At 47.2% G+C, this 14,265-nt stretch overlaps 1 protein-coding gene across 1 annotated transcript in view; it reads left to right on the top strand.

Moving 5' to 3' along the window:
- The window catches only part of LOC126995183 (doublesex- and mab-3-related transcription factor B1-like), a 159,940-nt gene that overhangs the window by 143,017 nt on the left and 2,658 nt on the right, over positions 1-14,265 (top strand). Inside the window, 4 exon segments of the mRNA XM_050854487.1 lie at positions 2,420-2,600; positions 3,016-3,121; positions 5,414-5,559; positions 13,559-13,778. Coding sequence (XP_050710444.1) covers positions 2,420-2,600; positions 3,016-3,121; positions 5,414-5,559; positions 13,559-13,778 — 653 coding nt within the window.

The following is a 14,265-nucleotide window of genomic DNA, read 5'->3' as shown; positions in this document are numbered from 1 at the left end:
TCTCTCTCTCTCCCCCTCCATTGCTTTCTTTCTCCCTTCTTTCTCTTTCTTCCCTCACCTGTCCCCATCTTTCTCTTCCTCCTCTCCCCCTCCTCCTTCTCCCTTTCCTCTCCCACCTCTTTCGTCTCCCTCTACCTGTTCCCATTCTTCTATTCCTCCTCCTCCTCCTCTTCCATCTCTCTCTCAGTGACTCCAATCTTCCAGGGCAATATCTCCTCCATTTGACTCTCCAGGGATAGAGATGAGTGGTCTTTTATGTTTTCTATATGACTTTGCCCTTGAGATGGATGTTTTCTGTGCTGTTAAAAAGGTATAGGTATTGATGATATCGAACTCCTTAAAGTGCCCCCGCCGATGCTCCTTTGTCTCCCTCCTCGGTGTCGGTTATCTCCCCCCATGTAGTATTGTTTATATGTTTGGATCTCACGTTAAATCTACGGAATGAAACCTTTGTATACAGTGAAGGCATACGGCATAAAATCTACGGGATGAAACCTTTAATCTACAAAGTTGTCGCCACCTCCTCCTTCCCTTCCCCGATATGCGTGAGGGTGCGAGGGTGAGAGGGGGTCGGGAGGGGTGTCAGAGGAGGCCGGTAAAGGCTTCAGACCGAGGCAATAACAATATTAAGTGTGTTGGAGGTGGGGTGGTTAGAGGGGAGGTGGGGAGGATGGGATGGGGTGTGCCGCTAGTGCTCTTAGGATTTGCATCGCATCCATTGTAAAGCGACCCTGGTAATGAGGAGCTCAAGATCTCTCTCTCTCTCTCTCTCTCTGTGTGTGTGTGTGTGTGGGGGGGGGGGGTGGGGGGAATATGCAGGGTCTGAGCTACATTGTGTGTGTGTGTGTGTGTGTGTGTGAATATGCAGGGTCTGAGCTGCAGTGTGTGTATGTGTGTAATTTTTTCATCACGGCCTGATCACGAGTTTGGCTCGCTTTCGCCAGCAGGTACCTCCCGACTTGAGCAAGTGTTCATTATCGTCGATCTCTGGGTATTGCCAGGACCTCACACACCATCTTCCTTGCTCAAGGGGGGACAGTAACCATTCCTAGTCAACGGAAAGAATCAGACCTGAGCGGGGCTCGAACCGCCGCCTGTTTGAACATAAGAACATAAGAACATTAGAACGCAGGCGTCTACAAGAGGCCGGTAGGCCTGTACAAGGCAGCTCCTTTGACCCTAAGCTCCCGTGTATCTAATCCCACCTAATATCGCTGTTCATGAATTTATCTAGTCTGTTTTTGAATGTGACAATTGTATTGGCACTCACCACATGACTGCTAAGCCTATTCCACTCATCCACCACCCTGTTAGTAAACCAATTTTTGCCTATGTCCCTGTTGAATCTGAATTTATCCAGTTTAAACCCATTACTTCGTGTCCTACCCGGTTCTCTTACCAACAAAACCTTATGAATGTCTCCCTTATTAAAGCCCTTCATCCATTTATAAACCTCGATCATGTCTCCACGCACCCTTCGCCTTTCTAGAGAATGCAAGTTTAACTGTTTGAGTCTTTCCTCGTATGGCAAGTTTCTCAACCCCTGAATCATCTTAGTCATCCTCCTCTGCACCGATTCTAACATTTTGATATCCATTCTATAGTAAGGTGACCAGAACTGAACCGCATAGTCAAGATGAGGTCTAACTAATGCAGCCTTGCAGCGCGGCACTCTAACCGATTGAGCTACCGGAGCGGTGTGTGTGTGTGTGTGTGTGTGTGTGTGTGTGTCAGGAGCAAGGGAGAGTAGAAGGGCGGAGAGCGGAGGGCAGGTGTGTGTCAGGTCAAGTGTCGTGGTGTGACTGATGGGGTTGCCACCTCGGTCAGCTCTTTTTATACCCTGTGCTGCGTCACTTGGACCTTGGGGAGGAGCCTCGGGAGGATGCGCGGAATGGGACGAATTTTGAGCCGACAGTGTGTTGACCTCCCTTTATTTAGATCTTGGGAGGAGCTTAACCTTCCATTCACGGGTCGGCGTGCCTAAGGGTTCCTGGTCCTCAGCTGTTCATGGGTAGTGCTTTGTTGTTTTACGTCTCAGGGGTAGAGGGAGCCACCCACATGCTCTCAACACCCAACTGTATTGCACTGTTCTGCGTTTTCTAGCCAAGGTCGAAATCGCACCAGATGGCGATGTGTTACTTTGTTACAGGGGACAAAAGGAGACATTACTGCTTCACTGTCCCATGTGCTGCACTGTGTTGTACTGCAGGACTAAAAGCACACCAGACGCCCTCAGCTACTTATGCGCTGTGTGTGTTTGTGTTGCAAGAGGCGAGAACCCACCAGACACTGCAAAGTAAAAGCATAGGAGTGTGCGTGGTTTTCAGCTCTTCCTATATTGTCTTGTGTTGTGGTCCTCACTATCTCATACTCTGTTGTGTTGCAGGGGTCGAGAACAATGTCTTATGTTGTGTTGCAGGGGTCGAGAACAACCCGGAGGCCTCCAAGAAGGTCCGAAGGAAACCATGTTGTGGCTTCTGCAGGAACCACCATCGAAGGGTTCCAGTCATCAACCATCAGTGTCCCCACGCCTCCTGCAACTGTGCCTTCTGTGAGCTTACCAGGCGGCGGAGAAAAATTATGCGGCATCAACAGCGATGGTACGTGTGTTTACCTAATTGTGTTTACCTATTTGAAGTCTACCGGGCCCAGCGCTACCATATTATCGTACTCAAAACATCGCATTCATCAGTTCCAGGGCCCAAAACTTTCGTAGGCACACAGATAACGCGATTCTAGTTAAAGTTATCGTTAAAAGCGTTACTTGCTGGTGTTTACTTCCGATAACTGTGAGTAAAAAAAAACGAAAAATACGATATGCTGAGTGGCTGAGTACGATAATTCGGTAACGCTGACCGGACCCCGAGCTAACCTCTAATAGTCCCGTCTCCATGCCTACATTCATCAAGCCTTTCCTTCATGTGTGTGTGTGCGTGTGTGTGGGAGGGGGGGAGAGTGAGGGGGGGGGGGGATTTCGAGTACGTATCCTTTGTAATTCCATGTATATGATTCCAGGTGGAGGTTTAAGAAAAATGGTGGAGGGTTTCCGGAAGCCGAGGAGAATATCAGCGAAGGCGAGGAGGGGCAGGGGAACGCAGAGGATCCCGCCAGAAGAAAAATGGTGAGCAGTGGTAGTCGAGTAGTAGAAGTAGCAGTAGTGGTAGTAGTGGTAGTTTTTTTTTTTTTTTTTTTTACAGCAGAGGAGACAGTGCCAGGGCGTAAAAAAATAAAGGAATACAATAATGAAACAAAAAAGCCCGCTACTTACTGCTCCTAAATAGAGTAGAATCGCCAAAAAGAGAAATCAAGAGTAGAAATCAAAGTAGTAGTAGTAGTAGTGGTGGTGGTGGTGGTGGTGGTAGTATTAGTAGAAGTAGTAGTAGTAGAAGTGGTAGTAGTAGTTGCAGTAGTAGCAGTAGTGACAACAGTTGCAAAACGCTGGGAGTCCGAACTGCAGAGGCTGAGCGAGACAGCCAAAACAGAACTGCAGGCAGCCTATGCAACATTTACGTACGGTGTCAAGCAGAAATTAAACTACTTCATAAGGACAGTTCCTGATGTTGCTCCGTTACTAAAAAACTGGAGGACGCGCTAACTCAACATTTGTTTTCTTGCGTGTTCTAACTTCAAGTTCACTAGTTATGTTGCCGCTGTCAATCCCCGTAACTCCTTTAAGACCTCCATTTAAATCGCCTCGCTGTCCACGTCTTTCCAGGACCTGTAATTTAAGCTTGTCTTTCTCTCTATGGTGAGTTTCTAAGTTTTTGAAAGCGTATTCCATGTGTGGCAATACGTTGTGTGGCTGACAGTTATCATTTTGCTCAGAACATAAATAGCAGGTTTAGTTTTCGTTGCATTGCTGACCTTTTGCACAATGATACGATTTTAACCTTCTAGTTCGTATACGACTATACGTCTTCATGTCAGTGGGGTCGAGCTGTGCCTTGGTCTGTATGGCCAGCAGCCTGGGCCTCGCAGCGGTGCGTGACGGGAGGCCGTCGTCAACACCCTCCATTGAGGTGTTTAATGCCACCTTGAGACAATCACTTGAACTGGGGGTAAATTATTCTATCACACTCCACTCACACCTTCGGTCTCATTTCTTTCTTCTGTAGACTGCGGCGACTTTTTTTGTTGCAACTGTTTGCGGTAAAAAAAAGTTGGACCGAACTATTTTAGTTTTATTTTCAAATTTGGATGTTTTTTTTTCTTTTGTTTGTTTATTCCGTCTTTCATTTGAACGGTTCATTTTTTGTTCAAATGTTTGTAAAAAAATGAGATACAGTTATTTGAGTCAAGTTTCGTACCGGGCCTTGGGGAAGTGTTTTCTGTCACCTTGGGCCGTCGACAGCTGGCATATTCGTTCCTTGCCTCTGTGCCCAAAAGGAGTCATCAAGGTGAGATATCGCGACTTTCAGCTAGCCTGCCACCAGGTCTGTCTAAATCAGTGGTTCTTAACCTGGGGGCCGCGCCCACTATGCGGGCCCGGATGTTAATAATTTCCAGCTAGGGGATGCGAGAGCCCTGGAGGAAAAGTAGTGGGTCGCCTTGACTAACTTTGGCCTTCTAAGTCTTAGCTGACCATTTCCTGTACCTGTCGACACCCTCACTGTCCCCCCAAACCCATGCCGGTGTGGCGTCGAATTCCGTCCCTCTGTCTCTAAGTGTCCGAAATTGAACTGCTCATGCGCGTGCTTTGCTATTTTGTCCATTTCATTCCCTGCACTGTTTTTCAAAAGCTTACCTTTGATCTCATGCTAGTTTTCATGAGAACCATGCCACATTCAAGGCTGCCATGGACCCCGCAGCTCAGCTACTACTGAATGGACAGTTTCCAATAAACCTGACCTTCAATCAGAAGAAAACTCTGAGGAGACAGAAGGACAATCATAAGATCAAAAGTAAGCTTAGTATAAGCTATTAGAAGACAGTGCAGTGAATGTAATGGACAAAATAGCAAAGCCCGCGCACGCCCAGTTCATTTTCGGACATTTCCTGACATACGGACAGAATTCGGCGCCACACACATTCGTCGGTTACACTTCTCGTTGGTGAGCCCTGTTCTCTGTCTTCTATCGTATTGGACCTGCTTGGTACTTTGTTCAGCCAATAACTTGTATAGATGCAAGGGGGGCCTGGAGGGAATGACCAAAGGGAGCTTGGTAGTATAAAGGTTAAGAAACACTGGTCTAAATAGTGTGACGGAACACTTCGACCGCACCAGAGAGCGTCCTTCCATCCTCATTTAGCCTCTTTTCGAAGACGTAAACAAGGCCTCTGCAGACAGGTGCTTCCCTCACCTGTCTCCACCTCTCCCTGTCTCTGTGTGTGTGCCTTTCCTAGCGTGCGCAGATCCTTATGCCGAGTGAGCTGTGACGTGTGCGTCCCTCTACTTATCTCCGCCTTCCCGTAGGTGTGTGACAAGTGCCGCAACCACGACAAGCTGGTCCAGAAGCGAGGCCACAAGGGCAGCTGTCCCTACGAGGATTGCTCTTGTGACCTCTGCACCTTCACCTTCAAGCGACAACAACTCATGAAGCACCAGCAGCGCGTCAGAAGGTGAGCCGCAACACCTGATTTATTTTCTTCATGCTTCGCTTGTCTCTCACATCATATATAAATAAAATATCAGTGTCACTCGGAACAAACACCATAACAGCAGAAAGCAGTGCAGTCACACGGGGCTATTGCCTTGGAGAGGACACTTGGAAACAGTGCGAGGAGAAATTAATGCTTCGTTGTATGACCTGCGTTGTGGTCAGAATAGGTTAACTCTATCCGTAGGCCCCAAGCCGAAACAACAAGGTTTAGGACTGCCAGATGTGCGATAATGATCTAAAAAGGTGATGCTGTGCCCAACTGTATGACGTAATATTATATATATATATATATATATATATATATATATATATATATATATATATATATATATATATATATATATATATATATATATATATATATATGACCTAAAACTACTCAAATGCTGTCCTGAAGTCCATCGATCAACCCGGACTCTAAATTTTCTCTAAATCAATCAAACAATCAGTGGGGGCATACGCCGGGGGCGCATCGCCTCGCCCACACTACGACGCCAAGCCCGGGAGTCCCTCCGGGCGAGTCTCCATGCAGACCCCCTTCCCAACCTGAGCACCTCCCGGCAGGATCTATCGAATTGCTCAAGCCACGAACTCCGTGGGCGTCCCCTTGGCCTCCTCCACTCAGGCCTCAGGGTTGTCTACAGAGATAACCCGATAAGCAGGATTAGCTTCAGGGTAACGTGCCACGTGCCCGTATAGCCGGAGTTGGCGTTGACGGACTATGCAGGTCAAGGTAAATATAGTCTACCGACAGGTAAAATCATCCCCCCTCCCTCGAGCAGGCAAGGTACCAAACTCCGCCCATACCCGTGACGTCAGAGTGGTATAGGTCTGGGTCTTGGACGTGGGTGAGCTTCTTCATTCAACGGAGCTCCCCGTTGACTTGATTTATTTCTGTGTCGAGCAGGTTTTTTATTCTTTTCATTGTCTACAGAATTGGTATACAATTTTTTTTTTGCCTCTTGTCACGTGCTGTATGTGCTGTATGTGTGTAGAGAAGTTCCCCATCCACGTCCTGCAAGCCACTTCACGTCACGGGGTCAAGTCTGAGACTGAGCCGCTGTTAGCTCCGAAACCTCTCCTCCTACCCACGCCCTGACGTCACACACACCCGCACTCAGAAGCGCAAATTTAGAGCCAGCGTTTGGGGGGGGGGGGGCGATTTTACCTGTCGGTAGACTATATTTACCTTGATGAAGGTAATAATGTCGAATCAGTCTACGGAGTAGTCGCCGGTTTGACACAAAGTCGTTCCAGCGATATCACATGATTCTGCGTAGACATTTATTACCAAAGGCATCAACCCGCCTCTCCAAGTCCCCATTTAGTGTCCATGTCTCACAGCCATAGAGTAAGACAGGGAGCACAAGGGACTTGAAGATCCGGATCTTTCGGCCGTAGTATTAATCTCCCCCATCCCCCTTCCCTTCCCTTCCCTTTCCCTTGGCTGTGAACCGCAGTATTAAACGTCCCCGCGTGGTTGTTGTTTTTTAATACTACATCGAGAAAGAGCGGACCGGGTAGAAAAATTATTGACTCCGCGGGGTGAGAAGCAGGACATCTTCAGCTTCCCCTTCGTATATTTCATAAATAGACAGTGTTCTATTTGTTATTATAGAAGGAAATATATTTAAAAGTATCAGAATATTTTTATGACTGATATTATATCGCAAACTTTGCTGAAGTTAATATATATATATATATATATATATATATATATATATATATATATATATATATATATATATATATATATATATATATATATATATATATTAGTTTGTAAAGACTCTGGTGTTGATTGTAAACATACAGCAGCACAGACAGGGTGCTCCATCAGTACTACCTCAACACTGTTACTCACTGGGACATTTTGACCACCATGCAGAGTAGGATTTTGTGCCCGAGAAAAGTGATGATGTTGTCCAGGAGGTAAATGGAAGTAATGTTAAAAAGTTTCTTGACATATCTCCTGAAGTATCTTTCACTCATGCACAAGAGTTTATATCAACTAAAACATCAGATGACTCACCCATAATTAGTGAAAATGGGGTGTGCTGTGTGTCTTTGATTAAGCTATCACGAAGGATATACAACATTGGTAAAATACTACTACATTTTGTTCTATGAAGTTTCATATTGTACAAGAAGTAATTTTTTCCTGAAGACTCCTTTATAATTGTTCCAAAAAATGGCAGAATATGGCAGATTGATGACTAAATATGGCATTATTGTGGCAACACTTAACATATACCATAAAAAGGGCATTTGTTTGAGACCAACGAGATTCAAGGCAAAAAATGACATAAATGACACGACCTGGCGACCCCAGTGTGGCTGCCCGCGTGTGTGACCAGTCATGGATACCAACCTATCTCATAAATTAACTTATCCGTGTTACTTGTTATTTACCTGTAGATCAACCACGCTATTTTTTTATTATATGAAATAAAATGTATATGAATACAATGGTGTGTGAAAAATGCATTATTTATCTCGTTTTCTATAATTATTGGTTTGAAAGTGCTGCCAACATTATCATGACGTGCAGATTGGTCTTGGTCTGGCCCGCATATCTGCCCCGGGGACGGGAAGGGGACGGGGCGGCTTATACCTACCCCAGACCCGCGTATGGGGATGGGGACGGGAAGGGAAAGGGGAAGACTAATACTACTGAAGTTTGTCCTTCTGCACAGGTATCGACAACGCCATATACTCGTGTAGAGCGAGTCCATAACACCGTGGGCCAGGCCAATCCGCCGTAAGACTTCCTGGCCAGACTCACCGTTGTTATGAACTACGCTACCAAGATACGTGAAACTTTCTGAGATCTCAACGTCCTCGCCACACGCATGAACAGACTGTACTGTATCATCTAGCAAGCCTACAAACACCTGTACCTTGGTCTTGGCCCAGGAGACCTGAAGTCCCAAGGGTTTCGCCTCCTCGTGCAGTGCCTCGAGAGCCATCACCAAAACCTCCAGAGACTCCGCCAGGATTACTGCATCATCGGCAAAAACAAGGTCAGTGACCCTGGTATTGCTAATGGATGCTCCGTAATGACTCTGGTCCACAACTCTGCCCAGTACCCAGTCCATACAACTGTTGAAAAGCGATGGGGCAAGGACACAGCCCTGCCTCACTCCCGCATTCGCGGGAAAGAAGCTGGACAAGCACCCCCCCCACATATCACAGCACTCTCTGTCCCAGTATACAGGCCGGTCAGCAAACCAATAGTCCTAGTAGGAGGTCCACGGAGTTGCAGAAGATCCCAGAGTACTTTGCAATGCACTGAATCAAACGCCTTCTTGATATCGACATAAGCTGCAAGCATCCCCTGTCGAAAGTCACGTCGGCGCTCCACCAGTGCGCGAAGCGCTAGGATACGGTCAGTTGTTGACTTACCAGGCGTGAACCCAGACTGTTCAGGTATCTGCTGCTTCAGCAGCTGGCTGCGAATTCGCATCAGCAATAGATGGGCAAGCACCTTGCCTGGCACACTAAACAGTGTAATACCACGGTAGTTGTTGCAGTCCCGGCGGTCCCCTTTCCCTTTCTAGTTAGGGACGACCAACCCCCTCTTCCAGTCAGGAGGAATGGTACCGGACTGCCATAAGGCAGTCATGACCGCATGCAACACGCGGATCATAACCTCACCTCCAGTTTTGAGCAGCTCCGCACTGATGTTACAGGTGCCTTTCCACTCCTCAACTTTGCCACAGCCTCTTTGACCTCGCCCAGAGAGGGTGGGTGGGCTTTCGTTAATGGGTGGATCAGCATCCGCCACCTGCAACCCAGCAACTGGAAGCTGCCCACGTGGAGGGTCCCACATGTACAGCCGCTCAAAGTACTCAGCCCAACGAGCCCTCTGCCCATCCATGTCCGACACGGGGCAGCCGTCAGCTGTTCGGATAGCGCTCACCTGAGAGGAAGACTTGGAGCGGAACTTCTTCAGGGCTCGGTAAACAGGTCGGAGGTCATTCGCACTTAAATGGCCCTCGACTTCCTCAGCGAGACCCCTGACATACCTCTCCTTGTCTCTCCTCAGGAGAGCTCTAGTCCTACGCGACAGAGCCCTGTATTGGTCCAGATTCTCAGCAAGTCTGGCAGCGCGATTCTCCTCAATATTCTCCAGCGTCTCCACCGAGGCAAAGCCACACCTAGATCTCGGGCGCTCTCCAGTGCACTCCTTGGCAGCTCGCAAAGTCTTACGTTTGAAGGTATCCCATAGTTCTACGGGGTCCTCCAGGGTGCTGAGCACATCGAACCGATTTGAGACTGTCACCGCATACTCCTGAGCATATGCCAGGTCCTTCAGCCTCTCGAGATGGAACACTAGTGTTGCATCTCGAGATTCCTCTTGACCTGACATGAAGCTTGAGTGTTGCAACAATAAGCCTATGGTCGGTTGCAGAGAACTCAGCACTCCGGTAAACCTTGCAGTTGTGAAGGATCCTCCGACGAGTACCTACGAGGATGTGATCGATCTCCTTAGCTACCCCACCAACATCGCTATACCAAGTCCAGCGGTGCAGCTCTGGTCTCTGGTACCAGGAACCCGCAATACTCAACCTTCTGGATTTTGCAAAATTGAGGAGAGAGCTGGGTTAATCTAGCTCACTACTGATTCTAATGTACCGAAATAATAGAATGCGGATTGCATAGGATACTTCATTTGCTTCACATTTGTTAAGGTTTTAGTTACCGATTCATACCAATTAAGTATTTGTATTTTATAATTTTAAAGACTACATTCATGAAGTGTTACTACACGGGCTGACACGTATATAAGCGTCTTCCCGAAGCTTACTTCTCCTCTCGCCGCCTTGATGGACGGACAGACCGACGCTCTAGTCTTCTTTAGTCTCCTCAAAATATAAATCTACATCACCTCTCGGTAAGTGTTAACTGAGTATTTAACCTCTTTATTGGTATGCATGGAGTTTGACAAAAGGACCGGTTACTATCCACTTCTATACCAGATGTTTGTCTTGTCACACGTGTCACTTTGATTCGCCCATGAGGCACCTCGCGCCACGTTGCGGCGTCAAATAACCCAAAACCGAGTCCTTGTGACCCTTCAGTACCACCATATCCAACAGTGATACGGGCGTGTGACATGGGTTGCGCTTGGTGACTCGCGGTCACATCAAACTGTGACAAGCACGTGTCAGAAACCAACCGGAATTGTTCAACGCGCGCTACTCAAAATTTGAGTAAAATGGAGGCCATGGTGATGGGTAGCAATCGGCAGGTCACGCCCGGGTCAGCTGACAGCAGGAGCGTCAGTGCTGGATGACAAATCGGTATTATTTTGTATCCCAGAGTACTCGCTAACAATGATCTAGCATCATCTTAGCAGAGTGGACGGGTTAACCGTCAGTATTGTACCATAATTATGTAATTATGAAAAGACATTTCCCTAGAGTTGCTCTACTTCTAGGGTCTTTTTTCCCCAGGAGGTTAGCTTGTGGGGGGGTCCAGGGGGGGCTGCACCCCCTGGTTAGGAGGGGGTTCGAGTAGGACGAAGCTCCCCCGTTAAAGGTTAGGTTATGTAAAGTTCGGTTTGGATAGTTTCAATACCTTCGCCGTTGTTCTGTACTACTGTACTAAATGTACGTGCAAAAACACACGAAGCAGGACCCAGTAAGAGATTTAAAACTAACCTCCTTCACATCATTGTTGGTCAGCCTATTATGGATTTGCACAAAATGCTCAGCCCCAGCGCCCACACAACTCTCCCCTCACTAACAAAACAAATGAAACAAATCAAGGATTGGTTTCATTTGTTTTATAAGTGGAGATAAAAAATAAAAAAAATAATAATAATATAAGGACAGCAAGCTTCGGCCAGCTATAACGTATGCCCCCAACTTTGCTTTTGTTTACCTACTATCTTCCAGTGTTGAAACATGTCCGCACGGCTGTACTATATCTTGAAGCAGTGAAGGTATAGAGAGAGGTAGACTTCAATAATAATTAATCACGAAATCTGGTTAATTCTACAGTAATGCTTCTCTCTAAGATTGACTCTGTCTCGCTCTTCCTAAAGGCTTCAAGCAGCAACATTTTACAAAAAAAAAGTTATCGCTAAAGTTCATCCCTCAGAAGGCTTATGGACCTGATGGAGTGCCTCCTATTGTCCTTAAAAAACTGTGCTTCCGTGCTGACACCCTGCCTGGTCAAACTCTTTCGGCTCTGCCTGTCAACATCTACCTTTCATTCCTGCTGGAAGTACGCCTTCATACAGCCTGTGCCTAAGAAGGGTGACCGTTCCAATCCCTTAAACTACCGCCCTATAGCTTTACTTTCTTGTCTATCTAAAGCTTTTGAATCAATCCTTAACCGGAAGTTTCTTAAGCATCTATTCACTTTTGACCTCCTTTCTGATCACCAGTATGGGTTTCGCAAGGGGCGTTCTACTGGTGATCTTTTTTTCTTTCCTAACTGATTCTTGGTCATCCTCTCTTTGCCGTTTCGGTGAAATTTTTGCTGTTGCGCTAGACATAATATCAAAGCCTTTGATAGGGTCTGGCACAGATCTTTGCTTTCCAAACTACCCTCGTACGGTTTCTATCCTTCTATCTGTATCTTTATCTCCAGTTTCCTCTCTGGCCGATCAATCACTGCTGTAGTAGACGGTCGCTGTTCTTCCCCTAAACCTATCAACAGTGGTGTCCCACCGGGCTCTGTCCTATCTCCTAGTCTCTTTCTGTTGTTCACTGATGATCTTCTTTCCAAAACGAACTGTCCTATCCATTCTTGCGCCGATGTCTACTCTGCATTACTCAGCTTCTTTTGATATAAGGCCATCTCAACAGGCTGGAGGCTGCAGAACGCTAACTTCATTTCCGACTGGGGCAAGAAGAACTTGATGTCCTTCAACGCCTCAAAAACTCAATTTCTTCACCTATCAACTCGACACAATCTTCCAAACTTCTATCCCCTATTCTTCGACAACACTCAGCTGTCACCTTCTCCAACACTAAACATCCTCGGTCTATCCTTAACTCAAAATCTCAACTGGAAACTCCATATCTCCTCTCTCACTAAATCAGCTTCGTCGAGGTTGGGCGTTCTGCATCGTCTCCGCCAGTTCTTCCCCGCACAGATCATGTCCATATACAGGAGCCTTGTCCGCCCTCGTATGGAGTATGCATCACATGTGTGGGGCGGCTCCATTCACACAGCTCTCTTGGACAGAGTAGAGTCAAAGACTCTTCGTCTCACCAACTCCCCTCCTCATACTGACAGTCTTTTTCCTCTTTAATTCCGCCGCCATGTTGCCTCTCTTTCTATCTTCTATCGATATTTTCATGCTGACTGCTCTTCTGAACTTGCTAACTGCATGCCTCCCCCACTCCCGCGGGCCTGCTGCACTCGACTTTCTACCCTAGCTGATCCCAATACTGTCCAAACCCCTTATGCAAGAGTTAACCAGCATCTTCACTCTTTCATCCCTTACACTGGTAAACTCTGGAACAGCCTTCCTTCGTCTGTCTTTCCTCCTGCCTATGACATGACCTCTTTCAGGAAGAGTGTATCAAGACACATCTCCACCCGAAATTGACCTCTCGTTTGGCCACTCTTTACTTGTGTCTGTGTGGGAGCGGCAAGTAGCGGGCTTTTTTTTTTTTTTTTTTTTACTCTTTTCGTTGCCCTTGAGCTGTCTCCTTTGTTGTAAAAAAAATTAAATATGGACATCGCTTTCGATATGAAAAGTCACACACAAAGCATCGTAAGTGGTCGCCCGCCACGTACTTAGCATCGCGTACACTGAGAAACGGCTCTTGATCTAACATTGTCTGTCTCTTGTTTTTGGTCTCAAGCGGCAGCCCCGGCCTAGCAGGACACCGACAGATGCAAGCAGTCCGACCAGCAACTCAGTCTCAAGAGGGAACAACCCATGCAATCTATATACACATGTCCTAACTATCTCTTTCTCTCTCTTGCTCCAGGTCTCAAGTGGCAGCACCGGTAGAGCCGGCGGAAAAGACACTCTCACTGCCGCCGACAAATGCAGACAGTCCGACGAGCAGCGACGTGCAGACGCTAGAGGAATTGTCACCCACAGGATCGCCGTGGGACAAGTGTGACGAGAGGAAGGTGGACGGAAAAGAAGGGACGAAAAGCCCGTGCCCTGCCTACCCCGCGTCCTGCCACGATGCACAGCCCTCGGTGGGTCAGGGTGGTGGTGGTGAATGTGGTGGTGATGTGTGATACGGCTCAAATTTCACACACACACACACACACACACACACACACACACACACACACACACACACACACACACGGAAGACGGGACACAACCAGCAACTGAAAACTCGTACCCATTCAGCGCCGATTGGTCAGGTGTCACAGATTACAAGAGACTACCATTCATCTCTACTCCACCCGGGAGTCGAACCTGGGACCTCTCGGGTGTGAGGTGTCCAAGCTGACCATTGCATTACAGAGCTCCGTGTCATGGGAGGGAGGGCAAAAGGATAAGAAGGAAGGAGGGAAGAGAGAGGAAGTGAGGAGAGGGGAGGTGGCTCTGTGTGTGTGTGTGTGTGTGTGTGTGTGTGTGTGTGTGTGTGTGTGTGTGTGTGTGTGTGTGTGTGTGTAAGGTCATGTATCGTTGGTTGAGTTACCCTTTTAGTTGTTAGTTGTTAGTGTTTGGTTA

Source organism: Eriocheir sinensis, chromosome 7 (assembly GCF_024679095.1).
Source record: "Eriocheir sinensis breed Jianghai 21 chromosome 7, ASM2467909v1, whole genome shotgun sequence".
Classification (NCBI taxonomy): Eukaryota; Metazoa; Arthropoda; class Malacostraca; order Decapoda; family Varunidae; genus Eriocheir; species Eriocheir sinensis.
The sequence above is the reverse complement of the archived record's forward strand: the minus strand, read 5'-3'. Positions and strand labels throughout refer to the sequence as shown.